The sequence below is a fragment of the Brassica napus genome, chromosome C8 (assembly GCF_020379485.1).
Source record: "Brassica napus cultivar Da-Ae chromosome C8, Da-Ae, whole genome shotgun sequence".
NCBI classification, from domain to species: Eukaryota; Viridiplantae; Streptophyta; class Magnoliopsida; order Brassicales; family Brassicaceae; genus Brassica; species Brassica napus.
In genome coordinates, this window is record NC_063451.1 from 35,132,269 (window position 1) to 35,150,424 (window position 18,156).

Genomic DNA, 18,156 nt, shown 5'->3' on the forward strand with positions numbered 1-18,156 from the left:
AGCTCACATCCTCGAAGTCTTCATGTAATCCCCTTTACATCTCAATCTCTGTCGCGAATATAGGCCATTCCATCGGGTTATTAGTCATGTCCACTAGGTCCGAGCAGTCTGTCTTGGACTGTACCGAGGTTATCTTCATGTCTCTCATACATGAGGTTGCCCAAAGTAAACCTTCCATCTCAGCATGCAGAGCTGAGAGGCTCCTATTGCATGCCCGCAGTCCAAAGTACTCGAAACCCATTTAATCCTTAAGACTCCATCCTAAGCCACTAACATTACCATTACTGATCCATGACGCATCAATTTGACATGTAGAGATTCGGGGTATCCAAGGAAGCACTAAAGAGTCCTCCGTAGTAGGAGGATCGCCGTGATCTTTGTTTTCTTCCTCATTCTCATTAGTCTTCCTCCAACATTCAGCCTCAAGGGATGCGTGTTGGAGAGTGTCAATCGGGGATACGACTTTCCCATTAAAGAGTGTCGTTCCTCGCCTTCCAAATGTACCAACAGATCCATGAGAAGGTATCGAATTGTGGTCTCGATGGAACCACCTCTTTTCTCTTCCAAAATAGAAAGTTCATGTTTTGGTATATATATGTACTCGGGAAGTAACCCGGAAGAGACATATAGTCCAATAAAGCCCAAACCTGCAGAGCTGGGGGGCATTCAAAAAAAGATGATTAATCGATTTCACTGGGCCAACACATCTAGGACAACTCCTATCGGTGCCCAGGTGTCTATAAGTGAGCCTCTCTGCCGTCGTCACACATCCCGAGAGAGCCTGCCACAAGAAGTGCTTCATCTTACTCGGGGGCTTTATCTTACACACATGACTCTGAAGACTCGTGATACTTGGCTCTATAGCCCTATCATGTGTAAGACTCAGCTTGGTCGATCGGAGTAGGTCGTAACCGGTTTTGACTGAATACACTCCTGATTTTTGTGTAGTTCCATACATATCCATCCGAAGCAAAAGAGCGAGAAGGTTTTAACCCTAGTATCAACGGAATATCCTCTGCTTGGAAGAATTCTCGTAAAAGCTGAGTATCCCACTCCTTGGTATCATTCCTAATAAAGGATTGAACAAGAAGTTGGGGGAGTCTGTATACAATGTGGTCAGCAGGTCTAGGTGGACAAGCCACTAAGTCTGGAACCCAAGGCTCACTCCAAACTCTCGTATCTCGACCCGTGCCAATTGTTTTTCGTAAGCCCGAAATGAGTAGAGGTTTTGCTGCTATGATACTACGCCATCCAAGATGGTGAGTATGTTCGTCGATCTTCCAAGAGGATGAGTGATTGTAGTACCTTCCTTTTAAAACACGTGCCAATAATGAGTTTGGGTAATGAATTAGTCTCCACAATTATTTTGCAAGAAGCGCTATTTTGAAGTCATGGAGATCTCGAAAACCTAGCCCCCCCCCCCCCCCCCCCGAATCCTTAGGGGTACAGATCTCGTCTCATGCTATCCAATGCAAACCTCTGTTGTTTTGTTTCGAACTCCACCAAAAATTGGAAGTTATGCTCTTTAGTTTGTCAATAATGCCTTGTGGAAGCAAGTAACTCGGCATTACAAATGTCGGAACTGCTTGAGCCATAGATTTAATTGAACTTCTTTTCCTCCTTTAGAGAGGAGTCTCGATGACCAAGTGTTGGTTCGTCCATTGAGTCGATCTTGTACAAAGGAGAACATTTTCATCTTCGAGCCACATATTTTTTCAGGTAATCCAAGGTACATCCCCATGCCTCCTTCAGAAGAGAAGCCTAAGACATCTTTTATATCTTGTTTCCGAGAATACTCTACTCGGTTTCCAAAAAACATCGAGGACTTAGACGCATTAAGTCTTTGTCCTGATGTCTTCCCATATATGTCTAGAATGTCCACGATTTCTTTGCATTGACTTAATTTCGCCTTGCTAAAGAGAAGACTATCATCGGCGAAAAGAAGATGAGAGATCCTCGGGCTCGCCCTAGCAACACGTAGGCCTACAATCTTCTTCTCCACTTCTGCTCCGTTTAAGAGCGAGATCAACGCCTCCGTACACAAGATGAACAAAAAGGGAGAAAGGGGGTCTCCCTGTCTCAAGCCTCTTCTCGGTAAGATATGCCCTTTTGGTTGTCTATTAACTAAGACTTGATATGTGACCGACGTGACACAACACATAATGAGGTCAATCAGTCTCTCATGGAAGCCCATCTTCAACATCAAGGCTGCTATGAAGCTCCATTCCACTCTATCGTAAGCTTTTGCTCATATCTGTTTTAATAGCCATAAAATCTTCTCTACATCTCTGGTTCGTCCGTAGGGCGTGAAAATTTTCTTGTGCTATCAGGATGTTATCAGTAATCAATCGTTTTGCCACAAAGGCGGATTGTGTCTCTGAGATCAATTGCGGAATAACTCTCTTTAGTCTCTTGCATAGTAGCTTAGATATAATCTTGTAGCTAACATTACAGAGACTAATAGGTCTGAACTCAGTCATGTCCTGAGGTTTCTTCTTCTTAGGAATGAGGCAGATATTAGTCTGGTTCAATACTGGGTCGAAACTGTTTGTCGCAAAGAAATCTTGTACAAGTCTAATAATATCTTGACGCATCTCACGCCAAAATTTTTGAAACAATTTACTAGTCATGCGATCCGGACCGGGTGCTTTATCCGGGTTGATGTCGAAGAGAGCTCTCCTAATTTCATGTTCAGACGATTCTTCTAAAAGTAACCTATTATCGGCATATGATACCTTTTCTGAGATGAAGCGGAGGGAAGTGTCTAGCCCTGTCGGCGAGGAAGTAGAGAAAAGATCTCGAAAGTATTGAACAGCCACGTTCTCCACCTCGATTTTGCTCTCTACCAACTTCCCATGTTTGTCTTTTGTACTGATGATGCGTCTGAGCTCTTCGTTGTTTTGTAGTGATATGATGTACTGAAAACAAGAGAGAATATATACCATCAAAATTTAGTAACATTCACTTATTCAAAAGTTGATAAAATTTTCAATTTTCTCATTTGAATTCACATCACTCTTTACCTCCTCACATGCCCTCCCATACATTGATTTGTGTTATAAAGAGCTTCTGGGAATTGGGATTATCTGACCCCAAAAAGGAACAAAAAATAAAATAGGATCAAATATAATCAAGCGACCTTTATTTCTCTTGTTTCTATTCTACTCTTGTCTGCAAAAACAGCAATTCATGCGCATTCCTGACAACCTCCAATTATGAAGCCTGGATCTGGCAAAGGAGCAACCGTATGCTTTGACTTGGGATTAGACTTGGGATTAGCTTATCATGTCAGTACATGACTGTCACATTTTCGTCTACACTAGTCTCAGTAACCACCTTGTCTACCTCTTCGCATCCTAGTCTCAGGTCATGGACAATCTCTTTCAAGTCCACTAGGCCACACCCAGGTACTCGTCCAATTTTCCTCTCCTTCACTATCTCTCTCACTCTATCAACATCCTCCCACCGCCCCGCAACACTGTAAACGTTCATCAACAAATGGTAATACTTGTAGTTCAGAGGATCTTTTTCTATCAGTGACTTGGCAATGCTTTCCCCAAGGGCCGGGTTTCCTGTGAAACGTGTAGAGCTGAGCAAGTTAGCCCATTTTGTAGATTCTGGCGTCACATCTTCCTCTGGCAAGTTCTTCAGAATCCCCTCTGCTTCTTCAGGGAACCCAGCGCTGGAGTAAAGATTAGCCATGCACCATAGGTGTCCAAAGTTGGGTTTGATCTGGAACTCTTCAACCATCAGGGCGTAGTACCTTTTTCCCTGTGAAAGAAGTCCGGATCTAGCAGAACCGCAGAGAACACCAACAAACGTTACTTCATCGGGAATGAGATCACCACTGATCATGGCTTCAAACAATTCAAACCCATCTTCAGGATTCCCGTGAAGACTATGTGCCAATATCATCACATTCCACGTAACTCTGTTCCTACGGGATACACTGTGGAATATCCTACGTGCTAACTCTACTTCCTTGCACTTTCCATACATGTCAACAAGAGCTGTATCAACGACCACGTTCGAATTCACCATCGTTCTTATCAAAGAAGCATGAACCGACCTACCTTCCTTAAGTCTAGCTGATCTTCCACAAGCTTTCAGTAACAAAACCAAAGTACTCTCGTCTCCTTCTCCCACCATCTCACGGAACAAACTAATCGAAACACCAGGGTTGTTAGCACCCAAATAAGCATCGATCATGATATTCCAAGAAACCAAATTTCTCTCAGGCATTTCATCGAACAGCTTGCGAGCAGAGCACACATCACCCCGTCTCACCAACCCAGACATCAACGAGTTCCAAGACACAATATCTCGCTTGGGTATTTCAACAAACACCTTCTTCGCAAGATCCAAGGCACCGCAACAAGTATACATATTCATTAACGAGTTCTGAACGGCCAAAACTTGATCGCATCCATGCTTAATAGCCTGCCCGTGACACATTTTGCCGGAATCAATCTTCCCGATACAGCTAAACAAGGAGACGAAGGTGTAGGAGTCAGGAACAAACCCACATCTCAGTACATCAAAGTAAAAGCTCAATGCTTTATGAGGAGTGGAAGAGACCCAGTACGTCTTAAACACAGTATTCGCGTTGTAGAGCTTCCCAATGCTGCGGAATATCGAAACGGTGTAGCTAGCGTCACCGAAACGCGAAGAAGACTTCAACAATCTGATGGCCCAAGAGGAATCCCAGAAGTTACCGGAGGTGATGAGCCTCGCGTGGACTTGGAAGAGGTGTTCAATGGAGCTTGATTCGTTGAGAAGTTTGAAACTTTTAAGAAGACCGAGAACGGGGGAGTTGGCGTTAGATCTGGATGTGACGAATTGGCGAATAGAAGAAGCTTTTGCCATTCATCTCCAGCTTGGATTCTGAGCGTTGAGTCAGGGGTGGATTCGGAAATCGCCATTAACTAAGGATCATATCTATGTTGGGACTAAGGAACGTCAACGGATTACAGATGCAAAGGAGAACGTAGGCGGCGAAGGAAGGAGAAATCGTTCAGTGTCAAAAACCTTAACAGAAACCCTCTGAGAGAGCCAGGGGATACCGGTTTTCCTAACCAAGTCAGATCATGCCAAAGAGGAGTGTTAAAATCAAAGGGTTTAGAGGGAACCGGGCGCCAAACCAATCAAAGGATCAAACCAAACTGAAATAACCAAAACCGAACTAGACCGAAATTTATTTAAAAAATCTTAACGGTTTATGTTTTTTTTTTATAACATCAATTTAGATTATGTTCTTTCACGGTTTATGTTTTCTTATTCCCTTAACTAAAGTAGAACAAAACAAACAAAAAACAAATAAATACTCAAAATACTATATACCTATTATATTTATTTTTAAAATAACTAAATATCTCAAATTATTATTTATGAATCAAATATTTATATATCTACATATTTAAAATTATAAAATATACTATCTAAAAACCAAATTACTATTTATTTAAATTATATAAAACTGTTTTAATTGCCTGATTAGTTATTTAAAAATTTGAATAACTTTATTATTAGAGTTATTCTAAAATATCCATATATTCAAACCAAACCGAACTAGATAAAAACAAACTGAATATAAACCGTTTTTAATTTTGTTACTAGAACAGTACAACTAAATTTAACTGACGGTTCTTATATTTTTATATCCAAAAACTGAAACACAAAAACCTATCCAAATCTAACCAGAAACCGAACACACAGAGAAAATAAAATATTCAGGAGCATTTATGAAGTTTTTTTTGTTTGAAAAGAAGATAAAAGGGAACTTAGAAAATGGCGTGATTAGGATAAGGCACCTCACGACCTAACTTTAGTTAAGATTGAGTTACAAATCATATTACAGACACACCATCTAATTTTAAAAACAAAATTAAGATATGCTAAATCATCTTTTTATAAACTTTATCTGAATGTGTCTCTTTTGTTAGAATCCAGATATACACACACATGTTACTCTATATATACCTAAATGATCGTTTTAATTGGATTTTAGAATGTGATTTGCACGCACAAGTAAAAAAAAAGAAAAGAAAAGGGGATACGTAGAGAGAAAGGAGAGAAACAAAGAAGGTGAGAAGTAGGGGTCTTGGTGTTGGTGTGTGAACATAGAGAAAAGGTGTTTCTAGCGTACATTGTAATCCATAGGCATTGCACATCACGCAACAGTGACCAACCTCCTTGTTTTTGTTCTCTCACAGCACACAAGACCTCTCACTCTTTTAAATTGATCACACGAAGGTGGAGAAAATCGAAACGAGGATGGGTCTTGACAGGTGGCTGGCTTTGCTGTACCCAAGAGTGCAAGGAGGAAGGAGAGAAAAGGAGTGTTGCAGTGTGTGTTTGATGAGAATGGAGGACGAGGATGCGATCAAGTCCTTGCCTTGTTCCCATGAGTTTCATAGTCTCTGCGTTGACACTTGGTTCGATGTCAGCCGGAAGATTTGCTGTCCACTCTGCCGGTTTTCACCAGCTACCATCCTCCTCACCGATGAACTGTTCCTCTGGTTCTCTTCTTTTCATTTCTGATTGTATTCCTGCTTTTTCTGGGGATCAAACAAAACACCCTTTTCTCCTTGTAATGCTGCTATAAAGTCTCTTGTAGTACTAGTTTTTTTTCTTTCCAAGGGGGAACGTATAAGAAAGTTTGATCCCCTTACTGTAAAAAGATACCAAACAAAGCTGCTTCGACCATGTTATTCTCTTGCTTATGCAAACACGGCTCTTTTGCGATTCTCAGAAAACAAAAAAAGATAGTTGTTGATGTACTACTTATGAGCAATCAAAAACCAATTGCCACACAGTACATACATGTAGACAATTTGCCGCTTTCTCTCACAAACAGCCGGAAAAGGCAATGTGCATCACATCGCATAACAGTAAGGGAAGCTGGTATTGGTTTCTTGCTCTCGTGATTCCCCATCTGCTTCCAGGTATTAGTGTTATGTGTCTGGATATCCCCTGGTTATAAATGCCCGTGATCACCGCGCCATATATACTTGTGCCAATCACCTCGCCTCCTTATAGATTCATCCTGCAATATAAACACATACAACAAGCACTAAATCCTGAGCATCAACGCGGTTCTAATAGATCGGCATTTGCTGCGTTAAATAAGGTTGGGCAGCTCGGTAAGCTGATATATATATTTTTTTAAAAAATGAAGAAAAGTGCAATGTTAGCTTGAACAGACGCACACAAATAGTTAGATCTTTCACTTCAGCCTTGAGGAAAAAAGTACTTCAAAACTCAGAGTCACTCACTCATATGGAATACGAATGTAGACCAGAAATGAATAAGTGGTAAGAAAGAAAGAAAGAAAGAAAGAAAGAGTATAACTGAACTGAACTGAACTAGATAAGAAGTTAAGTATGAGTTTGATCAGGCATGATAAAGCAAGACTCAAGACTTCAAAAGAGATGATAAGTCGAACATAAACAAATGCCCCTCCCAAGGAGGACAGAGAATAAATAACTCACTTTCCTAAATCGAGCAATAAAGCTAACAGGAACCCAACCCTCATCACTCGGGTGCTGCCGGTAGGCCTATCAGCACCTAATATACATATATATATGTGTCTGTTCTAGCATGTATCTACTTATGTATTGAGAGTGTTAGTGGCAGGAAAGAATTAGTAAGCCCGTAAAATCCCGTTGTGGCTGCATGTGGATTACGGTTATTACCTTGGTCATAGCTTTGCATGTTTCCATGGCTGTGATCCTCAAGATGATTAAAAAAACCTTCTTTGGTTCGAATCCTGATCCTCTTGGAGAAATGGTGGATTAAGGCTCAGCTTCTGCATTAACAGGATTGAACGGGTTAGGGATGATACTACTGAAAGATGAAGTAGCAGCAACCAAGGGAGATGCTTGCTTGGTAAGCTAACAAGATCAAAATCTTCTTAGGTGCTCTAAACATTCAGTAATCAAAGTAATAAAATGCAAAACAAGATGGAACCAAGGCATGGATGGTCGCAAAATTGGTGCCAAATTGGTTTCTCTTATCCTATTCCTGGAGCAGAAAAAGTTTCTCTTATCAGCGTTCATTTTAATTTTCGTGCCGTTAAATTTGCTTTCCGTCTGATTATAATTTCAGTCGCTGCCGCAACTAGCGGTGTTCACCAAAAGAACAGCCCTTATATGGAACTGGAAGCCCAAGGTCTTTCATGTGTCAAGAGAACCATACCCAACAGGAACCAAGTTGGCCGGTGTTCCCACAGATACGTTGGCATAAAAAAGGTCATGACTTTAGTCGGAGTAGTAAGCCATTACTTTGCTATTCCAGGCAAGCAGAGAGATGTTGAGTTGGTTCTTAGAAATAATAATACTTGTTTACTCGGAGTAGTAAGCCATTACTTTGCTGCTTCCTCTTCTCATAAGCTGGCTAGTATTGGTATGGTTGACAAGGTCAGAGTCTCTTATCATGCAGAGCAGAGGGTGGCGACTTCTGAAATAAAGTCAACGCTTTCTTTTTGCCGAAATAGCCCCTTTACTGTTCTTAATTTGCACTCAAAATTTCTACTATTATATTCTCTAATCAACGAGCAAATTTTCACCTAACTCCTGCTATTGTAGAAAACTATTATAGACAACAACATTCCACTTCACGTCTTCTTTAAGTTTACAAGAAAAAATTCCCCTCAACTCTTCCTTGATTTGTTAATCCTGACCCTAAAACTTGTTATGACAATGTATCTCCTCCTTTGTGCATTTACCCCAGGCACTTGACATGTCCAAAACATTAGTATAACACAACATTGTAACAGGGAGATAAGATAATATTACAATTCTCAAACCAATGAATATCGATTGCTTCTGCTCATCAAACGAAGATTCTTATTAAATTGAAACATTAAATGGTCAAACCAAATACAAAACCAATGAATGCCTTTTGTATGAATCAGAGGAAGGCAAAAAGAGATAGCAGAAGCAGGAGCTGAGATGCAAGAGGGATGACATTGGCTACACCGCTCGAGCCAGGACTTCCTGTGGAGTCACTAGGTGGTGTAGTAGTAAAAACCAAAGGAGGAGGAGGAGGAGAACGAAGTAGTGGATTGGATTCTGTGGGTGGTGAAGGAGCTTCAAACTTTGGTGGTGAAGGACCTTCAGACTCTGATGGTGGTGGTGGAGAATCTCCAAACTCTGCTGGTGGAGTAGATGTTAAGCTTTCATCCTCAAAACCTGACATCATCAACACTTCATTAGCAACCGCTTACTTCCTAGGCTATGTACAATCACTTTCTCATTGTTAGTCACTTACAATTAGACCGCTTCCAACCCAAAACCATCCTCTCCCGGTCGAATACAATGCGGTATCCAGCCATCAAGTTCTCTGCAATCCACACATACTCTCAGTATCAAAGCATATACATTTAAATTTGTGTTATTATTATTGAGACACCCACGTCCAATGATGTTAGGGCTAAGATCTTCGATCTTCACAATACTCAGGCAGTACATCCTACCCCCTCCCTGTTCAAAACCAAACACAAACAATGTAAATAGATACGCTAATACAAGACAAGAAAAAAAAAAAAAAAAAAAACTATTATTAAAACACCAATGTCATGCCTCGGTCTTTATTGTGACAAAAGGATTCTTGATGCTCATCACTGACCCTCCTTCAAAAGTCATATCTATTGGGGGGAAAGTAATGTTTGTAGCGTTTGGACTGCATGTGAAAGAGGAAAAAAACAATCGGAATTTCAGATCATGCGTACAAAAGTAAACTTAGCTAGTTATCATCATGACCTTAAGTTGTAACAGAACTCAAACGGAAACTGAGGATCGGATGGTCGTCGAATGTCCAAGGCACGGCTGTTAAACTACAAAAAGTAAATGAAATGCACGTACATAAGTCATGTGAATGTAACAAACACAAGTTAGGCTAATCAACGCAACGCACTTACAGCTTTGGTAAAAGCACTATATGCTGGCTCTCTTAAGTGTGTGTATGATGAGCCAGTGTCGAACTGTGCAAACATGCTAAACCCAACAGGTTTGGCCCCCACTGATAGTCCCGTCACGTTCACACCATAAGCCGTACTAGTTTTTCATTTTTGGGTTCAAGAAAAGGGTAAGCAATGAATGGGAGATGGTAATATGGAACTGAGTTTGTACCTTGGTTCAACAGAAATGAAGGGAGTCTCAGACTGGTCTGTGTAGCCTTTGTCTCCGAAACTGATTCTTCCAACAACGCCAATGACACGTCCGAAACATATCGAGAAGGAGTTTGCGGCGATTTTGGCTTTAGCGAGAAGGCTAGGAACAGAATAGTCCTTGACACCAAGCCCGAGAACACCGTTCACGGCTTGAAAGTTCTGGAACAGACCTGTCTGTCTCTGACCGCAACTGCATCACAAACACAAAGGATTCAAGTTCTTGGTTGCCTGCACATGTCATTAACCGAGGAGGATCATTACTTACCCAAGCGTGACGTTAGCTTCCACAGGCTTTAAATCCGCATCCTCTGTGATGAGATGAAACACGTCTTGTAACAATGTTCCCGTCGAGGTTGTGGTGGTAGACTCGGAAACCTGATAAGGACAAACACTTGAAGAAGGAGAAGAACAGCGGCTGGATTCAAAGCAACGATCGTCACTGCATCTGATGCTAGAACTTGTGGAAGATGTATTGGGACTGTATAGATTCAGTGGTACACTCTGTTTCAAAGAAAACAAAACAAATTCGTCTTAATAAATCTGTATAGATTCAGGGGATTAGTCGGTTGAGCCTCGGCCCGCCAGATACCACGGGTTATCGAAAAAGAAGGTGTAACTTCTTGTAGAAAGGGAGAGGTTAACCTGTGGAAAGCCAGCATCTTTCAAGTCGCTGATGCAAGTAACACCACAATTGCAAGGCAACCAGAACAAATCGCTGCCTGTGTCCAAAGCCACAAGGAACCAAGTAGCCGGTGTTCCCACAGATACATTTGCGTAATGCAGTCTGCAACAACAACAAAAAAAAAAAAGCATAAGAAGGCAATATACACTGATAACACAATTAAAGAGAAGAAGAGAAGTTAGTGCTTACGATCCCAAGAAACTGACGAAAACCGTGAGGTTTCCTTCAGCGGAAGTGAGAGGGGAATCTTCGTTGTTGGAAGCGAGACCTCGACCTCTGAAGAGATCACGTTGGGCCAAGACCTTGAAGTACTCCAAACTTCCTTCTTCAGGGACAAGATTGTCAAACCCGAGATTCTGCTTGACAGCGTCAGATAACATGTGGTGAACTTCGAAGCTGAACTTCCCAGTAGCCTCGCATCTCTCAAGTCCCCATGATAACACTACCACAGACAATAACAAAAACACATGGCGTGCTAAAGCCATGTTTATTTAACTCTCCCTGATCTTTTACTTTTGATAATGTAACATGGCGGGAGGAATCATGTATTTGTAAGGACGTTTAAGGGTTGAAAAAGTCAAAAGGTTGACTCTCTCGCATTGTTACAGACAAGCAGAGATAAAAAGTTGACAAGTTTGTTGGGCTTCCAACTTAAAACCAATTGGCGATAAGTGGAGTGGCCCAAGTCCCTTATATATTACTCAAGTCCCTTATATTATTTCCAATGTGGGATCTTCTCTCCAACACCCTCCCTCGAAATAATGGTGCGTATAACCATTAATCTCGCAGAATCCATCATATACCCCTCCGAGATAATGCTTCTTTTCTAGCTATCTCGAAGAACTGAGCCTTCTATGGATCATCAGCTAATGGGATTATCAGGCCACTTTCCTGGCCGGATTAATGGGTCAGGGTGTTAGGCTGGCTCTGATACCATGATAGATTCGGTTTAATTATGGATTTCCAACTTAAAACCAATTGGCGATAAGTGGAGTGGTCCAAATCCCTTATATATTACTCAAGTCCCTTATATTATTTCCAATTCTCCCCAACAAAATCTGATTTGGTTGTCGGAGGTAATAATACTTGTTTAATACAAGTAGTAGTAAGCCATTATCCTCTTTCTGCTTCGTCTTCTTCCCTTGAAGCTGAAGGCAGAGTCTATGTGTTCTGAGAGTGGCGAACTTGTGATATTAGGCGCGCTTAAGTCAACGGTTTCTTTTTTTTTGCGGAAAAGGCAGGCCCCTTTACTCTTCTTATTTTTCACTTAAGTCCTGCTATTATGTTATAAATTCTCAATAAAAAAAAACATTTCACCTAACTATTTTTTACTATTATATGCAGTTAAGAAGATATTAATAGAGTGCATTACAGACGAACAGCATTTTAGCCGACCTGTTTTTTTTTTTTTTTTTAGTTAACAAAAAGGATGTAGTTGACCTTTACAAGATAATCTCACTCACGTTGCCATTAGGGTATCGTTAGTATATACCTAATTAGAAAAAGGGATGTTGTGGTGGATGATTACACATTTTATCAGCATACTAATTTTAACTTATACAATAAACTAAGCAAGGTAGGCCCCGAAGACACTAAAATGAAACATTGGCTTTTTCTAACATATTTAAATTATCTGCTCTCCAAACCATTCAAATTAAAAAAATATATACAAAAATTATTCTGTCTTCGTAACTGTTTCAAATTTTATAGATTTTCGAAATTGTATTTGTTTCAAGTTTAACTTAAGTATAAAAAATTTGACAAAAAAAAACATAAGTATAAAAAATAATCTCACCAGAAGACAAAAAATTATGCATTGAGTCACAAGTTTTTTTTTTAAAACATTTTTCTTTAGAGCATTTCCAAAAGATACATTATAACTTCAAATATGAAGTTTTTTGCTTTCCAAAAAAGAATTTCAAAACTTTTAAGTTTTGAAGACTGAAACTCTATATTTGAAGTTTCACTACTCAAAACTTTAAATTTGAAGTTCTTATTTGCATTTTGTTCCCTACAATTACACATCACATTTATGATTCATAAATATTTTCTCTTTTATTGTTTTAATCCATATCTCATAAATATTTTAAATTTTGTTTATAGAATTTAAGTTTTACAATAAATTAAATAAAACTTTAATATAAGATTTAGACAACAATAATATACAAAAGAAACTTAACAAAAAATCTAATAAAAATTACATGAAGATTACACAAATTTAAATATGACAACAACACTAATAGTCATGTAACTTTGATCTGGAACCTTCAAAATTTTCAAATATTGTCCAATTTTTTTTTTGTTTAACTGAATATGGTTGTTGTTGTTGTTTTTGATGTCTTTTTGGTACAATTCTTTCTTGTTCATATCGAATATATTCATAAGTATTAATATCATCGATAAAAATAGTCTTTTAGCAATATTTTATATTTCTCTTTTACTTTCTAGTTCTGATTTAATGTATTTACAAATATTAATATCATCTGATTTCAACAATTTTTAGTTTGTAATCTACAAAGTAAAAATGAGGAGATCCATTTTTACTTCGAAATGCACTAGTAGATCATATATGCATTACGAAAATTATGAAAATTATTTTATGGAATAATATGTATTTTGTTTGAAGATTAATAATTATTAAGTTATTTTTATTTAAAATTTTATATTTTAATATAATATTTTATTAAGTAATATTGTTGTAATGTATTTATATATGTGCTAGTTATTTACAAAAGTTTTATGAATTCAAATTAGTTAATATTGTTGTAAGGACCATATTATAAAATACAAATAGTTTTAAAATTGAATTTGAAGTTTTGTTTTTGAAGAAAAACACGTTTAAACTTCAAATATAGAGCTTTGGAAATTTTAAAATAGAGTTTATTTTTGGAGATGCTCTTAGATCAATCGATTTGTTTGACTTTGTTATGTTAAAATTTTTTTTTGTCATCATGTTAAAATTTAAATTAAATCAGTATCAGACTATTGAATATTTTACAATTTGGGCGAGGAATGAATGAATACTCAAGTGCATATACAAATGTGACCGCTTGAAATAACACATGATTTTGATTTTATTTGCCAAATATATCCCAGTTGGATAAAACTTGAAATGGAAGAACGAAGGAAGGTGGGGGGGGGGGGGGGGGGGGGAGTACATTACAATTTAAAAACACTAGGGGTGAATTGATGATATGTAAACTCTGATGGTAGAATCGAAAATAAGATTTGCGATTGCACACTAGTATGTAAATCATATTCACAAACATACAAAAGAAAATAAGCAAAGGATGAGAAGCGAAGAAGCAGCGATAGGGTTCAAACGTGTAGAAGGGCTTCTGACTCTTGGAGACGGCGTTGGCGGCAGCAACGGCGGGTTTGCTGAAGCGGTAGGTCCCGTGAAACCATTCTTATCGTTACCTGAATATTTAATTCAACAAGCAAAATAAATTAATTAGTAACGTTAATAGTTTCTACTTCTTGGAGAAGAAGTTAGGGCAGTACAGTCGGATTCTTTCCATCCCAAGATCATTCTCTCACGATCATGGACTATTCTGTAGTTGGTCATGAAGTTTTCTGACAGAAAGAACACAAGATTATGTGATTATAAATTGGTCCAATGTGCAAGAAGATGATGTTGGTTTTAAAAGGTAACGTACGTCCGATGATGTTGAAACCGGCAGTAACTTCCTTTAAGACGGCCAGGCAATAGACTTGTCCACCCTGTAAGTTCAGTGGAGATTCATATATATTTATGTAACTGTTATCATAAGTTGATGAGATGAGAGATGTGTATACGTACATCGGAGGTGTCGAAGACAAGTATGGGGCTGAAAACATTATACGTAGCTCCTCCTTGCATCTCAAAGCTAATTGAAGGAAGCTTCTCTTCATCAGTACTGCAAACAGAAACAATACACATACATCAATATTCCTTAAACTTAATACTTTTACTACGTGTTCTTATTAAGTCATAACGCACGCTGATGTAATAATGTAGCAGAACTCAAAGGGACTCTTCACTCTTGCCGGAAGTCGTCTGTCTGCTGCTTGAAGATGGTACTGCACAACACGACACAAAACAAATCAGTATATATATAAATATAATCAACTAGTAAGCTCTGGTAAAATAAGGTCTTGATTGTTTCAAACACAATTTATACATTTTAAGCTTGCATTTTCTTATTGTTTGTAAGAAATTCATTTTCTAAAACCAGAACATAGCTAATTTTCATTTGAAATATTATCGCAACACATAAACTAAAATGCAAACAAATAAGTCAGGCATGAATATAGTAAGGTAGGTACGTTTGTGGTAACAGCAGTGTAGTAAGGTTCGATGAGCCATGTAACGGCAGTCCCAGAGTCAAATATTGCGGTGAATTCTGTTTCCACCGTCACACTTCCTACCTTGAATTCGGTGATGGTCACATCGTAAAACGGCCTGGGTTCAGACATGCTAATATACGTTACATATCAGAAATTATTGGAATGAAGAAAAAGATGTAAGGGGGAGTGTTTACGGAGAAAGAGTGCCACTCAATGGAGTCTCAAGCTGGTCGGAGCTGCCTTCGTCTCCGAAACTGATTGTTCCTTTCCCTTTCAGACCAAAACACATTGAGAAAGAGTTTGAGGCCACACCGGCTTTAGCCAACATGTTTGGAACCGCTATGTTTGCTATTGAAAGTCCCATTATACCATTTACAGCCGTTTCTTCGAACAAACCTACTTGGGACTCACTACATCTGCAGACACCATTTGAGTAATTTGTGTATTAATTAGTGTTAATTATCTCACCTCTAAAATAACAGGGAAATTAGTATATAAAGAATGTTGGTCAATTCTTGAAAGCACTACTTTAATTAGTAATACATATTGTCATCTGTAATCAATGTTCAAAAAAGCGTTGAGGGGTAATTAGTTTTGTAGAATATCAGTGCCTTGGCGGGCGCCTAAACGCTGAATATAGCTATTTTAGAAAAATCTTTTGGTTATAACTGATATGCCCACTAGACGGATGCCTTTGATTGTTTGTAATATGTTTTCAAAGTTGAAAGGGTTACAAACCCGAATGTGATCCGAGCTTCTCTAGCTTCTCCTTCTTCTGTGCGCATGTGGATCACATCATCCACTAATACACCTGTGCTTCTACTTCCAGGAGAGAGATACCGAATTCGGTAAGGACAATCGCTAAGAGGAGAAACACATCTGTTTCTTAGTGCACAAAGTGTGCTATTGCACGGAACCTTTGAACTTGATGTTGATATGGTTGGGTCATAGATGTTGAGCTTTATCCTCTAAGTATATAAAATACGTGTGTCTTTAGCACTGATCGAACTTTAATGTTATAATTAATAACATTCCAAGATACATTGTTTGTTACCTCGCCTTGGTCGGTCTCCATGCTACGTATGCAACTGGACTTGCAATTGCAAGGTAACCAGAACAAATCACTTCCCGTGTCTAAAGCCACCAAGAACCATTGAGCCGGTGTCCCTACCGTCACATTCGCATAATGCAAACTGATCAATAACAAAAAAAAAAAAACATAATCAAAGGTCAACATATAGCTAGTACTAAAGTGAAAGAAATAAAGAAGAGGAATTATCATACAAACTGATCTCTTGTGTAGAGTTGCCTTGAGCAAAAGAAACAGTCGTCTGATTGTTGTTGGACGTTAGCCTGCGCCCTCGGTCACGGTGAACCAAGGTCTCATAGTACTCAAGAGTGCCCATTTCAGGCAAGCCATTGCCACCAATAACGGTCTTGACCTGATCTGAGAATCTATGATGAATTTCAAAGGAGAATGATCCTGAAACTGAAGCGCATCCCAAACTCATAACGCAGAATCCAAACTGCAATATCCATGTCAACTTCCAACTATTCCAAACCATTCTTCTATCTTTATCTTACTCCATGATCATTTAATTAACTTCTGTTATATTAGGAACAATTATGTTGCTTCTTGCAACTTGAGTTTCTTTTACTACATGTTTAATTATTCTTTTGTGGGTGTAGGAGGGAAAAGGTCAGCGTTTTGCCTGGTACTTTGTATTTGTCAACGAGTTCGTAAAAATCATTGATGAAGGAATATGTTGCCAACGAAATTCCTATATTTGATTCAATTATAGAACATCAACTATTGTGTTTAATTATTCTAGAATATATAGAAAATAAAATCATAGTCTTTCTGATTATGACCTTAATAAACAAAATTAAATCACAAGTATATGATCTATCGTGTGTTGTGTGGCTGTTTATATATATATATTTGGTAGAAATGTGAAAAGAGACGTGGAGGGATGTTTGATGCATGGTTCCATGAGTTAGGTGCAGGCGTGCAGCCGAACACGCATTTAGCAAAATGGCAATGATGAAAAGGTCAAAACTACAAGGGAAACAAAGGGGTGATTTTGTATGAGAGATTAAGATAAGAGGATATGAATGCAAATATCGATAAAGTATAGGAAGTAGAAACCGTTGACTTCCGATATGTCATGTCCACGTGTTGCATATAACTTGACCCAGCGCAAATCACGCACTTTCTCTTCTTTCTATCGTCTATTATTTTTAATTGTAATTCTTTTCTTAGAAAACAACCAAGAGAGAATTATTCAAAAATATTTCATCTTCATAACTAGAATTTATTAACATTATTATAGTCTAATCAGCTCTATATGTATGATTGCATCAGGCTAAAATTTCATAAATCTATATTGCATCATTTGAAAATTGAACACACGATATAACACATGATATAAAAGCATTAACCAATCATTTAGTTGATTATTAAATTAAAAGGCTCCCACAATTACTCACTTTTAAATCCGTTTGCTAACGAAAGTACAAGCCACTCGTAATATTTTGGCTCCAAAAAGCGTTGTTAAAAATTGGTAGCCTGAATCGTAATTATAATCATAAATTAGCTCACTGATCTCTTTTTGTTTTTGTTTTTACGTTTTGGTCGAAAAAATGATCTATCTCTACTCTCCATAAACATTTTTTTAAAACATTTGAATCTCCATAAACATACTCATTTATTCATATTTTAACTGTATTTGCAAAGGACGCTCAATACAAGCAAGTTGGCATGGACATTTTACCTTGGACCCGAAGACCCGAACCGGAATCGACCCAAAAATACCCGACCTAGAACCGGATCGAAAATTTACAAGTATCTTTTGGGTCTAAATTTTTTTTACCCGAAAGAACCGGAACCGAAAAGGAACCGACCCGAATAGACTCGGACCCGAAAAGAACCGACCCGAATAGATCTGACCCGATAAGAACCGATTTGTACCCG

At 38.5% G+C, this 18,156-nt stretch overlaps 4 protein-coding genes across 4 annotated transcripts; 1 reads left to right on the top strand and 3 right to left on the bottom strand.

The window, feature by feature from the left end:
• Positions 1-2,937: 2,937 nt before the first annotated feature.
• On the bottom strand, positions 2,938-5,081 carry LOC111208846 (pentatricopeptide repeat-containing protein At3g51320-like). Its single transcript, XM_022708403.2, has one exon. The coding sequence runs from the start codon at positions 4,864-4,866 to the stop codon at positions 3,289-3,291; it is 1,578 nt and encodes a 525-aa protein (XP_022564124.1). The 5' UTR covers positions 4,867-5,081; the 3' UTR covers positions 2,938-3,288.
• Positions 5,082-6,220: 1,139 nt separating this feature from the next.
• On the top strand, positions 6,221-6,710 carry LOC106364838 (putative RING-H2 finger protein ATL69). The gene has a single exon (XM_013804327.3). The coding sequence runs from the start codon at positions 6,274-6,276 to the stop codon at positions 6,538-6,540; it is 267 nt and encodes an 88-aa protein (XP_013659781.1). The 5' UTR covers positions 6,221-6,273; the 3' UTR covers positions 6,541-6,710.
• Positions 6,711-8,449: 1,739 nt separating this feature from the next.
• Positions 8,450-11,505, bottom strand: LOC106364839 (aspartyl protease family protein 1-like). The gene is made up of 10 exons (XM_013804328.3): positions 11,043-11,505; positions 10,814-10,955; positions 10,437-10,672; positions 10,131-10,361; positions 9,920-10,055; positions 9,762-9,835; positions 9,582-9,681; positions 9,416-9,482; positions 9,271-9,342; positions 8,450-9,191 (listed from the first exon to the last, which is right to left on the bottom strand). Exons 1-10 carry the CDS (start codon positions 11,336-11,338, stop codon positions 8,911-8,913), a joined length of 1,635 nt encoding a protein of 544 aa, XP_013659782.1. The 5' UTR covers positions 11,339-11,505; the 3' UTR covers positions 8,450-8,910.
• Positions 11,506-14,066: 2,561 nt separating this feature from the next.
• Positions 14,067-17,366, bottom strand: LOC106364840 (aspartyl protease family protein 1). Its single transcript, XM_013804329.3, has 10 exons — positions 16,467-17,366; positions 16,237-16,375; positions 15,921-16,150; positions 15,377-15,598; positions 15,162-15,297; positions 14,836-14,915; positions 14,656-14,752; positions 14,513-14,576; positions 14,358-14,429; positions 14,067-14,273 (listed from the first exon to the last, which is right to left on the bottom strand). Exons 1-10 carry the CDS (start codon positions 16,745-16,747, stop codon positions 14,113-14,115), a joined length of 1,482 nt encoding a protein of 493 aa, XP_013659783.2. The 5' UTR covers positions 16,748-17,366; the 3' UTR covers positions 14,067-14,112.
• Between the last annotated feature and the right edge of the window lie 790 nt (positions 17,367-18,156).